A 12,815-nucleotide genomic window follows, 5' to 3' on the forward strand; every position below is an offset into this window, starting at 1 on the left:
GATTTCATTTTCTATTGGATCAGCTGACATATGCCTTCTAATAAGATTATGTAATAGGCAGCAGGCTGTCATAATCCTAAATTGTGTTTTAATTTGGAAAAATGATGGACCTCTTAAGATGCTCCAACGCATGTTAAGTAGTCCAAAACATCTCTCAATGACATTTCTAGCTTGAGCATGTTTCATATTGAAATACTCCTCATGATTAATCGGGAGTCTTCTATTTCTCCACTCCGAGAGATGGCAATGCACTCCCCTATACGGTGCAAGGTATCCTGGACCATTTGTGTACCCACCATCCACAAGGTAGTAACACCCTAACACACAAAAAAATGTATATTACTATATATAAGAAAAATGAGGATTCAAATTACTAATATAAACAAATAATCTATTGTTACCCGTGGGAATTTTGAATCCCAATGGTCTACTTATCGCATCTCGAAGTACTCTAGAATCAGATGCCGACCCTTCCCAACCTGGGTACACAAATATAAAATTCATGTCCACATTACAGACTCCCAACATATTGGTCGCAATCTCTCCCTTCCTTGATCGGTTTCTTGGTTTATCTTGCTCAGGGACATGAACGTTAATGTAAGTCCCATCCAATGCCCCCAAGCAATTCTAAAAAAAAATCATTAACATTATTATGCTCAATATATTTAATTACATTAATTTTAGAAGTAATTTTTATAAAATATGAAGAATACCTCAAACCAACTCCATTTAGGATCTGGGTAGGCATTAGGAATGGGTTTTGGCACTTTCAAAAGTGTACCTTGTAGCCTTAACACTCCATGTAGAATGGAATTGAAATACCTACTTATGGTCTCCCCCGATCGACAAAACCTACTCCCAATTGTACGATTCTTGACATGATGTGCAAGTATATGCAAAAACATGCAAACTTGTTCTTCCATTGTCAGTACACCATCCAATTTTAAGAGGTGGGTTTCCTGGGCCCCTCATTGGGTCGGAGCTTCCTATCTCTCATTCGTTCCCCCCGTGGTCACGAAGCATTTGACATAAATAATGGAACGTTCTTCTATCCATTCTAATTTGGTTCACACACTGAACATCATCATATCCTATTATGCTATCTAAATAAGCTGACCCTACCATTCTCCTAACAAATGTGCGATTTCTAAGTGCAAGTTGCCGATTCCGCCTTCTAGCTGAATTATGATTCTTGATGAACCACATCATCAACCAAGTCACAATATTTAAGTACCACACATTTGCATGCCACAATCTTTCTTTGATCCATGTCTAGAAAATATAAAATAACATTATTATATAGTGAAAATATTACCACACACACACACACACACAATTCAACAACCCTAGTTCGAAATTTTTCAATTCAACAACCCAACTTCGAAATTTTTCACACACACACAATTCAACAACCGATAGGAGCATATTTCGGCGACTTACTTAGCTTGTTTTCGTGCATCTATGTTGTTAATTCATAGTTGTTTTAGTAGTTTAAGCCATTTTCGTGTGTTTTTAGGTTCATATGGCTAAGGAAGCAAAAAGATGCATTTTGGAGCATTTTGGAGCAAAAATTGGGCTTGGAATGGATAGCATATGATTGGAGCCAAAGTGTTGGACGAATTTGAAGGCCTTGTATTCATTTTGGACATAAAACAAAGGGCCTAGCCCATTCTCTCTTAAACCAACCCCAAGGCCATGCATTTCCTTCCAATTCCAAAGCCCACAATCACTTCAAAAGCCATGCAAAGAACCATCCATTCCATCAAAAACAATCCATCAATTCACATGCAAAACCACCATTAACACACATGCACCCAAACAAAGCCAACCTAGCTAACCCTACATGCATTCTTTATGCAACTCTTCATCAGTCCACCATTCATTCTTTATTCCACAAACAAGTCACATGCATTTCCACCTTCCTACTTCATCATTTCACCACATTCTCCCTCTTTAACTCATTTCATTATTCATTCACTTTGCATTCATTCAATTCCACCCCACATGCACCCTTTATTCTTCATCATTGCAACCATGACACATTTACACCAACAAAACAACTCCCATGCCATGGCCTACTCATATTCCCATTTCCTTTCCAACATCTCACATGCATTTTCACCTTCCTACTTCATCATTTCACCACATTTTCCCTTTTATTTCCACATGCAATTCTTCATCATTGTAGCCACAAACACCTTAAACAAATAGCCATATACATCTCCACTCCTCCTATAAATACCCTTGCATTCATTCATTCAAAAATCATATCATCTCATTCACAACACAACACACCACAAACACTTCCCTAGCCGTGAGTTTCTCTCCCTTAGAATCCAAAAACCATCTTCCATTTCCACCACTCCTCATCCATTTCCATAATTTCCCAACACTTCCATCCCCCCAACCAACTATCCCTAGACCTTATGCTACAATAAAGAGGAAGATAAGAGGGCCTAAACGTTCATACAATTCAAGATTGAGTTGTTGGAATGTTTAGGCGGTTCTTTGATTTCAATGTTTAATTTCAATTCTCTTTGTTTTGTACGTATGAGGAAATAAAGCCCCTTTAGCTAGGGGGTGATTCGAAACTATGTTTATGTTTGTAATATGATTTGATTACTTTTAATTACGTTTCATAAGTTGTGAATTCAATTTGTTTAACTGTTTGATTGATAACCTATTTATGTATGTTTATTAAGAATGAACGCTTAATTTTCATGCATGAATTTGACGCTAGAATATAAGTGAGTTTCACGTAATAGTTATGAACTTATATTCACAAGAAGTGGAGGTTGCTTATAAACAATCGTGTTAAACATATTCTTGGCATAAGTTTCATGCAATCATAGTAACGAATGCCTCGTCAACACTTATAGTTTTCATGATGCTTAATGATTCTTGCTTGTATCTCTATTATGCAATTCATGTAGGGAACTTGTGAGGAATGCTTTGGATTGTCGTATGCAATCATCCAATTCATTAACTTAAGGAAAACTTGACGGTTAATTTAAGCGGACCTAATTAACCCGGGGCATTGAGAATTCATGGTTTATTGAAAAGCAATTAGACATCGTTTTGTATGCAAGTATAACATATGTGGAGATGAACCCCTTAGCTAGCTTCCCATCCATTCATTTCCGTCAAATCCATATTTACAATTTGTTTTATTTCCAAGTTTCCATTTTTAGTTTAAAGTCGTCCAAATCCAATCCCCCTTTACTTTATTGTTCAATTTAGTTAGAAATCAATTTAGTTTGTGTTTTTAAAGCATTTTGAGTCTTTTGGTTTGTCTTAGTGTTTTAACGTTTAGTTTCACATTCTTTGAGTCTAGTTTAGTGTTTTATCTTGTTTTTACGTTTTTGAGTCAGTTTCCAAGAGATTAACAATCCCTCCTAATCCCCGGTCCAGAACGATCCCTACTTATACTTATACTACAATTGACAAAAAGAGGGTTTAATTTGTGTGCGTATAAATCTCGCATCAACAACCCTAGTTCGAAAATTTTCAATTCAACAACCCAACTTCGAAATTTTTCACACACACATAGAGACACAGACAGAGACACAGAACACACACACACACACACACACACACACACACAATTCAACAACCCTAGTTCGAATTTTTTCACACACACACAGATATATATATATATATAAAGTAAAATTCATATAAAAATTAAAAAAATTTGGAACGAGATTTGTAGTTCAAGTGTGGTTAAGAGTTGTCACAGTCGTATGATGCGAGAATTACTTGACACTCAAATTAAACCCTCTTTTTGTTAATTGTAGTAAGTACGTAAGTAGGGATCGTTCTGGACCGGGGATTAGGAGGGATTGTTAATCTCTTGGAAACTGACTCAAAACGTAAAAACAATATAAAACACTAAACTAGACTCAAAGAATGTGAAACTAAACGTTAAAACACTAAGACAAACCAAAAGACTCAAAATGCTTTAAAAACACAAACTAAATTGATTTCTAACTAAATTGAACATTAAAGCAAAAAGGGGGATTGAGGTTTGACGAAAATTGAAATAACGAAACAAGTTAATAAACTAGACAGAATGTAAATATGAAATTGATGAAATGGAATGAATGGATGCTAGCCAAGGGGTTCATCTCCACACATGTTATACTTGCATACAAAACGATTTCTAATTGCTTTTCTCTAAACCATGAATTCTCAACGCCCCGGGTTAATTAGGTCCGCTTAAATTAACCGTTAAGTTTTCCTTAAGTTAATGAATTGGATGATTGCATACGACAACCCAAAGCATTCCTCACAAGTTCCCTACATGAATTGCATAATAGAGATACAAGCAAGAATCATTAAGCATCATGAAAACTATAAGTGTTGACGAGGCATTCGTTACTATGATTGCATGAAACTTATGCCAAGAATTTGTTTAACGCGATTGTTTATAAGCAACCTCCACTACTTGTGAATATAAGTTCATAACTATTACGTGAAACTTACTTATATTCTAGCGTCAAATTCATGCATGAAAATTAAGCGTTCATTCTTAATAAACATACATAAATAGGATATCAATCAAATAGTTAAACAAATTGAATTCACAACTTATGAAACGTAATTAAAAGTAATCAAATCATATTGCAAGCATAAACATATATTTCGAATCACCCCCTAGCTAAGGGGGGTTTAGTTCCTCATAACTTTGAAATCAAAGAAACACCTAAACATTCCGACAACTCAAAACTTTGAATTGTATGAACGTTTAAGCACTCTTTTCTTCCATTTCTCATACGTACAAAACAAAGAGAATTAAAATGAAACTTTGAAATCAAAGAAACACCTAAACATTCCAACAACTCAAAACTTGAATTGTATGAACGTTTAGGCACTCTTCTCTTCCTCGTTGTTGTAGCACAAGGTTTAAGGATAGGTTGGTTGGGGGGATGGAAGTGTTGGGGAATTATGGAAATGGATGAGGATTGGTGGAAATGGAAGATGGTTTTTGGATTCTAAGGGAGAAAGGAATGTGTTTGTGGTGTGTTGTTGTGTTGTGAATGAGATGAAGAATGCCTTGAATGATGAGAATGCAAGGGTATTTATAGGAGTAGTGGAGGGAACATATAGGGAGAGAATGGATGGGAGAGCATGTGAATGATAGCTAGGAGAATGATTAAAGGGGTGTGAATGGTTGGAAATGCATGTGGGTGAATTGGTGGTGCAATGATGAAAGAATAAGTGCATGTGTGTGTTTTGTGTTGGAATGAATGTGGATGCATGATGAAAAGTTAATAAATAATGCATGTAGGGTTAGGAAATAAAATTATAACTTAAAGGGGGGATGATTAAAGGATGTGGCTAGGTTGGAAAGGTGTGGAAGATGGATGGAATTAGGGGGAATGCATGGCAATGATGGGGAGTTCTTTGGTGATGAATGCAATGATGAAGAGTGAATAAATAATGCATGTAGGGTTAGCTAGGTTGGCTTTGTTTGGGTGCATGTGAGTTAAAGAGGGAGAATGTGGTGAAATGATGAAGTAGGAAGGTGGAAATGCATGTGAGATGTTGGAAAGGAAATGGGAATATGAGTGCATGTGGGTGAATGATTTGTGGTGCAATGATGAAGAGTGACTAAAGAATGCATGTAGGGTTAGCTAGGAAAGTGGGAATGTGGTTGAATGATTAAAGGGACATGCATGTGGCTTGTTTGATTGCTTGGTGAGATGATGCATGCTTGTAGTTTAGGGTGTTGAATATGGATTTGCATGGCATTTGAATTGATTGTGGGCTTTGGAATTGGAAGGAAATGCATGGCAAAGGGCTTGGTTTAAGAGAGAATGGGCTAGGCCCTTTGTTTTATGTCCAAAGTGAATACAAGGCCTTCAAATTCGTCCAACATTTTGGCTCCAATCATATGCCATCCATTCCAAGCCCAATTTTGCTCCAAAATGCTCCAAAATGCATCTTTTTTCTTCCTTAAGCCCTTAGAACCTGAAAACACACAAAAGAAGCATAAAGGACTAAAATAACTAGAGAAACATAACGTAAATGCACGAGAACAAGCCATTTAAGTCGCATGAATATGCTCCTATCATCGTACCCAAGGTCAAGTTTCCGTATGGCTGCGTTGCGGCTGCGAGACAGCACGTGAAACAGGAGCTACGCCAGAGACAAAGTTTTGTTTAGGTAAGTGAACCTGCACACTCCCACTCTACCCCAATCATTAAAATTGTAAGTTCAACACCAACAACAAACCCTAAATTCGACCCCAATAGCAAACCCTAAAATTCAAAAATTCTAATTAAAACACAAAATTACATAATCAATTGCATAATTAGAGAGAAAATAATAACTAGATTCAATCAATTGAAAGAAAATTGCAAGAAAATTAGGAGGAGGGGGAAGAATAGAGAGAGGGGCGGAATCCTAGAAGAAGAAATCTAAAAAGAACTGTAATTCAAATGAAGAAGAAGAAGTTGAGAAGACGAACCTGGGATGAGAGGAATAGAGAGCGCCTGGATAGGAAGAGAGGGCGCGGAAATCTGGTTTCTCGCTGAGCTCGGCTAAGTTATACCGTGCATTTGCACGGTATTAGTAAGCGGGTAAGCGTCGGGTAAAAAAGGTGGGCCCGAATTATTTAATCTGGTGCTTATTTAATCCAAACGGTCACCAAATACGGTACACCGTATTATTAGTCCTATTTGGTGCCCTATACAGTGTGCCAAACAGGGCCTAAAAGGAAAACTAACACGGTTTGAGTGCACATGATTCCAAAATGACTCACAAATTTTAAATGGAAAACTAAAGAAAAGAGCTTGAAAATTTTAAGTTTTAATTATAAGGACAAAATAAAAAGTAAAATAAATAGTATTATAATTGACCTTTTAGTATAATAATATAATTTTTCATTAAAATAAATAGTATCGTGAACTTTTCATTAAAACTCTCAATTTTAAACACATTACATCGAATTACTGATTCCACTTACTTTACCACCAGCTAGCACTTCTGGCTTGTGCACTGTGTGCTTGATATCATATCAAGCATTTTAACAAAGCAAAAGCAGACTGGAAATAGCTAAACCCAACAAATGTTTTTTGAGCTTTTGACCAACCCAGAGGAACAACGTAGGCACAATGTAATAGTATGACAAAAAAGAAGTCAAAGTAGCTTTTATTATTATTTCTTTTACTATTGTTTACTGCTACTCAAATCCGAGTCCTGACATTGCGTGCAGTCGATCACCTCACTTTAACGATATCATTTATATAAAACGAATTTATTATTATTGTGATATTCTGTTTTAGTAAAGTATATTTTTTTGAATAGGAATATAATTACACGTTACGAACTCAATTTCATATTACTTGCTCTCTACCTACGCAAGAATCATGAGTCGATACGAGTTCATCACCGATGGCAGCCAGCCTGTTGTGTTACCACAGTAACTTTCATCATTTTATGTCCCGTACTTACTCAGGGCAGGCTTGTCAGTCTAGAAAAAAGATTTACACTTCTTTAAATCTCTCATATGTGAAAGGTCACGTCCGAAAGCTCAGTTGGGTCCGAAGAGTTTGACTGGAAACTGTCTGGATGCCTATCTCAATGGAATATCTGCATCTTCTTCCAGACGATTTTCAAACCTCTCTCTCTCTCTCTCTCTCTCTCGATCGATTTGATTAGCATTCAGCGGTCAGCATTCGGAAATCAGAACCTAGCTGGCTACCTAGCTATCTTCTTCAAGCTTCAGTCTTCGGGGAAAAGGATCCTCGTTGAATCGTTTTCTAAGAATCTTAAGAATCTCGTGATTTTATCTTCTTATCATATAATATATGATTAATTTTTATTATGTACTATTTATATTTGATTTTAAATTTTAAATTTTAAAATAATTTTTAACCATATGATATAATAAATAAGATCACCAGATCCTTAAAAAAATGATCCCTGCGTCATTTTTCTAAGTGATCTCATCCGTATACAATAGACTGAGACAACTGGACAATGCCTACTGACTATGCAGGTGTGTAACAAACAAGATTTCTTTTTAAAATTAATGACAGAGGGATTAAATATTTAAACCGTCTCTTACAAATTACATAATGAGCTGTTAATGATTGAATATTTTTTTTTAAACAATTAAAAAGATTTCAATGTGTTTTACCAAAATAATCTAAAAACTTAATTTCTCTAATATTCTTCTTTAAAGTTAATATAATTATTATAATAAATTACATTTTATATTTTCATATCGGTAACATCATCACATTCACAGTAAATTTTACATTAGAAACAAAAAAAAAAACAAAAAAAAAAAAAAACAAACAAACAAACCATTTCACATGCTTTGCTTCATCTCAATTTGTTTTTCAGTGATCTTTTAATTTTCTTGATTAACAGCATAAGTGAATTAGCGATACTACTTACCGCATCGTAACTTTAATCACATGATTCATCTGCGTCAATTAACTGTGTTTAGTTGACCCATTGTTGATAATAATGTAAACTAAACGTGAATTTGAAAATAGTGGTACACTTGTGCATTGTACTTTGGAGACGGTAAATAGGCCCTTCACGAGATCCTGACATCGAATGGCTGCTACTCAACACAGTAACACTACCTAGCTAGCTAGCTTACTTCCCAGCCACACACATTACCACGTGGATTTCTATGGCAACGTTATATCGCTATCACAGCAATGTGTTCTAATAATACAACGTTCTGTTAGTACAATGTCTCGTGTAAGGTTTTATATACAAAATATTATACTGTATTCGTATCATAAAACTTCCTTTCGAGTTCATTCACTAAGGTATGATTTGAGGTTGAGGTGATTTAAAAAAAAAGCTGGGATGAAACAAAGCTAGGAGAGTTTTTGGTGTTTGGTAAACTTCCAGCTTCAGTTTTTTTTCACAGTTTTGGATGAAAAAAAGCTAAAAAACAGAAGCAACAAAAGGTAGCTTTGAAAAATTGGTTTTTCAGCTTCTGCGCAAATCTCAAAACACGGATGAACAATAACCTTTAATGAAAGTTTCTAGCAATCATACCCTTAAATCCAAATTATTGATTCGAACAGAACGACATAAACATAAATCATCACAAAATCTCATCTCTGAAATCCAAAAAAGGCATGAAGATCACATAAAGTACAAATTTTCAACCTGAAAAATCACCTACTCAGAAGCATTTCATCTCAAATTTTCCACCTATCAGTTAGATGAACCCAAGAGCCATGCAAACACAGCAAGCACAAAAATCTCAGAAAAAAAAAAATACCCACAAACAGATGCACTGCAATAGCATCCAAACATCAAAAGAAAAAGAAAATTTACGGGCATACTAAAATGGCAATATACAAGAACATGTGGAACTTTATCGAACAAACACGTACCCTCCCTTCATCTCTATCATCCCCTTTTTGCTCCTCCCAGCTTCATCTCTACCAAAGATCTTTGAAGATTTGTGTCGCCCCTAGCTTTATCGTCGAGCTTGTTGTCGAAAGGCATTGCTTCTCCTCTACTCAGATCCTCGACTTCCTCGACTCCCAATCTCGCTCTTCACTCGACCATCGCCTTCATCCGCTACGACATCGTAGAAAAACTCCACAATGCTAGCCAAAACCCAGAAGACAAAAAATATCGATCTGCTGAAACCCATATGAAATTCAGCTTGTGAAATATCCAAAAAATAAAAAACCCATATGACAAATCTAGAAGGTTTTTTTAGAATGAATGAGAAAAAATGGAATTTGATGATGAGGGAGTAAGTGGCGAAAAGAATGGAATTTGGTGATGAGAGAAAAAGTGAAGAGGGAGAGACATAGAGGTAGTTGGACGGGAAGGATAAAAAAATGAAGATGATTCTAGAGAGTGTTCTAGAAAAGTAAAAGAAAAGAGAAAAGGGAAAAAATCTAAAAGATAGAATTAAGCTCGGTTATGGGGAACGGAGAACAAGAAATATGATAGATAAGTTTGGTTTTGGTTATTTCACACAATTACAGCTATTTTACATAAAAGTTTACCAAACGCTATCATACTGTTTTTTTTTTTTCCAAAAGCACTTTTACAAAAAAGTTTACCAAACACTCTGCTGCTTTATTTCACAGCCGCTTATTCTCACAGAATAGCAGAAGCAGCTTTTTTTTCAAAGCACAGCAATACCAAACCAACCCTAAGTCTGTCCAAGCATGTCTAGAGAGCTGGTTCCATTTGCCATACCAAATCAAAATGGTCGTTAGGGGTAGGTATAAAAATCGTGAAATCGAATCGAACCACAAATAGACTATAAAAATTATGTTAACTAAAAAGGTCAATATAGATTCAAGAAATACACCGAATCCTTCATATCGGTTTTAGTTTTTATGTTGGCAAAACCGCTTATAACCGAACATAACCGTAAATATAAATAATTAATTGGGTATTGAAAATTTGTAAATTTCAATTGTTTGATTATATTTCTTAATAAGAGTGCTTCAGTTTTTCGTTTCTAGATTGCTAAATTAATAACCATAATGAGTTTGGTAAGCTAAATTTGTTAGGTATGTGTTTGTCTTTTGTGAATTGTTGATATGAATAATATTCATCAACCTTGTAAAGTTTTGGTGCCATAAATTTTTTATTCTTCTTTTATTGTAGTTCATCATTCCTTGTGATTGGTCATGCATGTTCTTCGTTGTGTGATACAATTGCTATCTTTTACTATAAAAATCTTTTGACTGTTTTTTTTTTTAAACGATATTTTTTACACTAAGGGAGTAGAGGAGTGAGCTAAACTTCACAATGGGCTAGCAATAATGTGGTTCAAATTCACCTTTAGTGAGAATCGAACCTAAAACTTCTCACTTACAAGTGAAAAGAAATATCACTAGACCATAGTAAGATTCAAATGATTTATTATTCGGAACTGTGAATCGGCATGAACCAAACCAGAACATCAATCGAACCATACAGTTTTTTAATAAATTTAAATGGAACCGCACCAAACCAAACCATTGATATTTTTTCATTCTGGTTTTGATTTTAGGTAAAACCAGGCCGAACTGAATTGTGCCCACCCCTTATGGTCGGTTAGAATACCAAACCGAAAGACTTTGGAAAAGAATTTTTAATATTGAAAACTAAATTGAAATTTTAGTTTTAGCTGCTACGCCAAGAGAAATGAGAGTTGGGCCATAGGGCCTGGTGTGTGGGTGATAGGCTCTGCAGTCCTCTTCTTTTTTATTTTTATTTTATTTTTATTTTTTTATTTTTTTTATTTTTTTTATTTTTTGCTTTTTCTTCGAGCAACCTTCTGAATATTTTTCTCATGTCTTCCATGTAGGAATTCTTTAAGTATGTCTCCCTCCAGTAAAAAAGGTGAGCAATATCTTCTGCCCTTATATCGTCCAGGTGGATTCTCCAGCAAGGTGTTTTACTTTAAGGCTGCTCACATCAAGATCAATTTCGCTGAGTTGTTTCTAGATTTCCTTAGACGTATAGGCATGCAATCCCGTTTAGAGTTTGCATGATACGAGTGAAGGAAGGAAATAGCCATAAACAATGTAGTAAGGCTACCAAATTAGCACGGCCTGTGGTCATAGAACATGAGTCGACGTGACCGAAGAACCGTGGTGATAGATCGTCAAGGTAAAGAGCCGAGGGGCAAAGTTAGCGCAACCGTGAATTGCAAAGCTGGTGTTTGTTGGGTCTGAAGGAAAATTTGTGAAAAACATGTTCATTTAAGCAACATCAATAGCATGCAATTAACAATTTAAAGGCGGAATCATGCTTGTATGCACTTAAAACAAAACATTTACCCATGAAATTCAAAGCCTAGTAGATAGGTGAATCAAGACTCAACTCAAAACAAAATGAGTTGAGAAATCAATACCTTTGTAGATTCCTCTTTGCATAAGCAAAGGCTAATCACCCAAAGAGAGGGCCTTCATTCCTTGCATCTTGGATCCATGGATTTGGATGGATGAAAAGGTTTCTCCAAGTTCCCAAAATTGAGAACCTCTAAGTCTCCACACCAAGGTATATTGTAGAAGAAATGAGTGACCTAGAGGAAGTAAGATTGCTAGCTATTCCCCTCTAGATTGGCCGGCCTCTTTGAGAGCAAATGGAGGTTTGTGTTCTCATCTTTACTCCCTAGAAAAACCCTAAGGATGAAATGGCTATAAAGATGTCTTTATACCACCTCACAATGGAGTGGCAAACTTGCAATTAAGCCAAATTCACTACCCTCCTCTAAATGGCCGGCCTTAGGGATTTATTGGGCTATTTGGGCCTTTGTGAATCATTATTCATTAAGTTGTCATACAACTTAAGTCAATGGACTTGACGTTCGAAGCCCATTGGGCCTTAAGGTCCAAAACTATCCTGAGGTCTTCAACGAACTTATTCGTTTGATTAATAATCATATTAATTAATCCTTGCCATTAATAATTAAACCATTTAATTATTCTTACTCATCTCCGTTGAATCTTCAAACTCTACCTTACACGGTGTACGATCCATTAGGTTCCTTTTAGCGAGGCAGTGGGCGATTCAAACTCTTTCAAATCGATTGTGAATTGAAACTTACTTTCAATTCTCCCGTTAGTGATAATACACTTTTAGGGCTTCCACAAACCATGAGTGACACCTAGCAGCATATCATGGTTACCCAAGCTAATCAGAAGAGGTGGAGAACCTATTCAGTTTAGGATTACAAATGCAATACGGTCTTTCTCTAATACAATACTCTTGACCACATTGTTTGGTTTGATAGTTTATTCATGTCTACTATCCAATGTGAATCTTGTACTTATATGATTACCTTGAATGTGATCTGGAACGCATTCCAACATTTCAAT

At 35.7% G+C, this 12,815-nt stretch overlaps 1 protein-coding gene across 1 annotated transcript; it reads right to left on the reverse strand.

Moving 5' to 3' along the window:
• Positions 1 to 245: 245 nt before the first annotated feature.
• On the reverse strand, positions 246 to 934 carry LOC125472975. Its single transcript, XM_048575163.1, has 2 exons — positions 714 to 934; positions 246 to 627 (listed from the first exon to the last, which is right to left on the reverse strand). Exons 1-2 carry the CDS (start codon positions 921 to 923, stop codon positions 343 to 345), a joined length of 495 nt encoding a protein of 164 aa, XP_048431120.1. The 5' UTR covers positions 924 to 934; the 3' UTR covers positions 246 to 342.
• Between the last annotated feature and the right edge of the window lie 11,881 nt (positions 935 to 12,815).

Source organism: the organism of the source record quoted next, unplaced genomic scaffold (assembly GCF_019419815.1).
Source record: "Pyrus x bretschneideri cultivar Hongxiangsu unplaced genomic scaffold, Pyrus_bretschneideri_v1 Contig79, whole genome shotgun sequence".
Classification (NCBI taxonomy): Eukaryota; Viridiplantae; Streptophyta; class Magnoliopsida; order Rosales; family Rosaceae; genus Pyrus; species Pyrus x bretschneideri.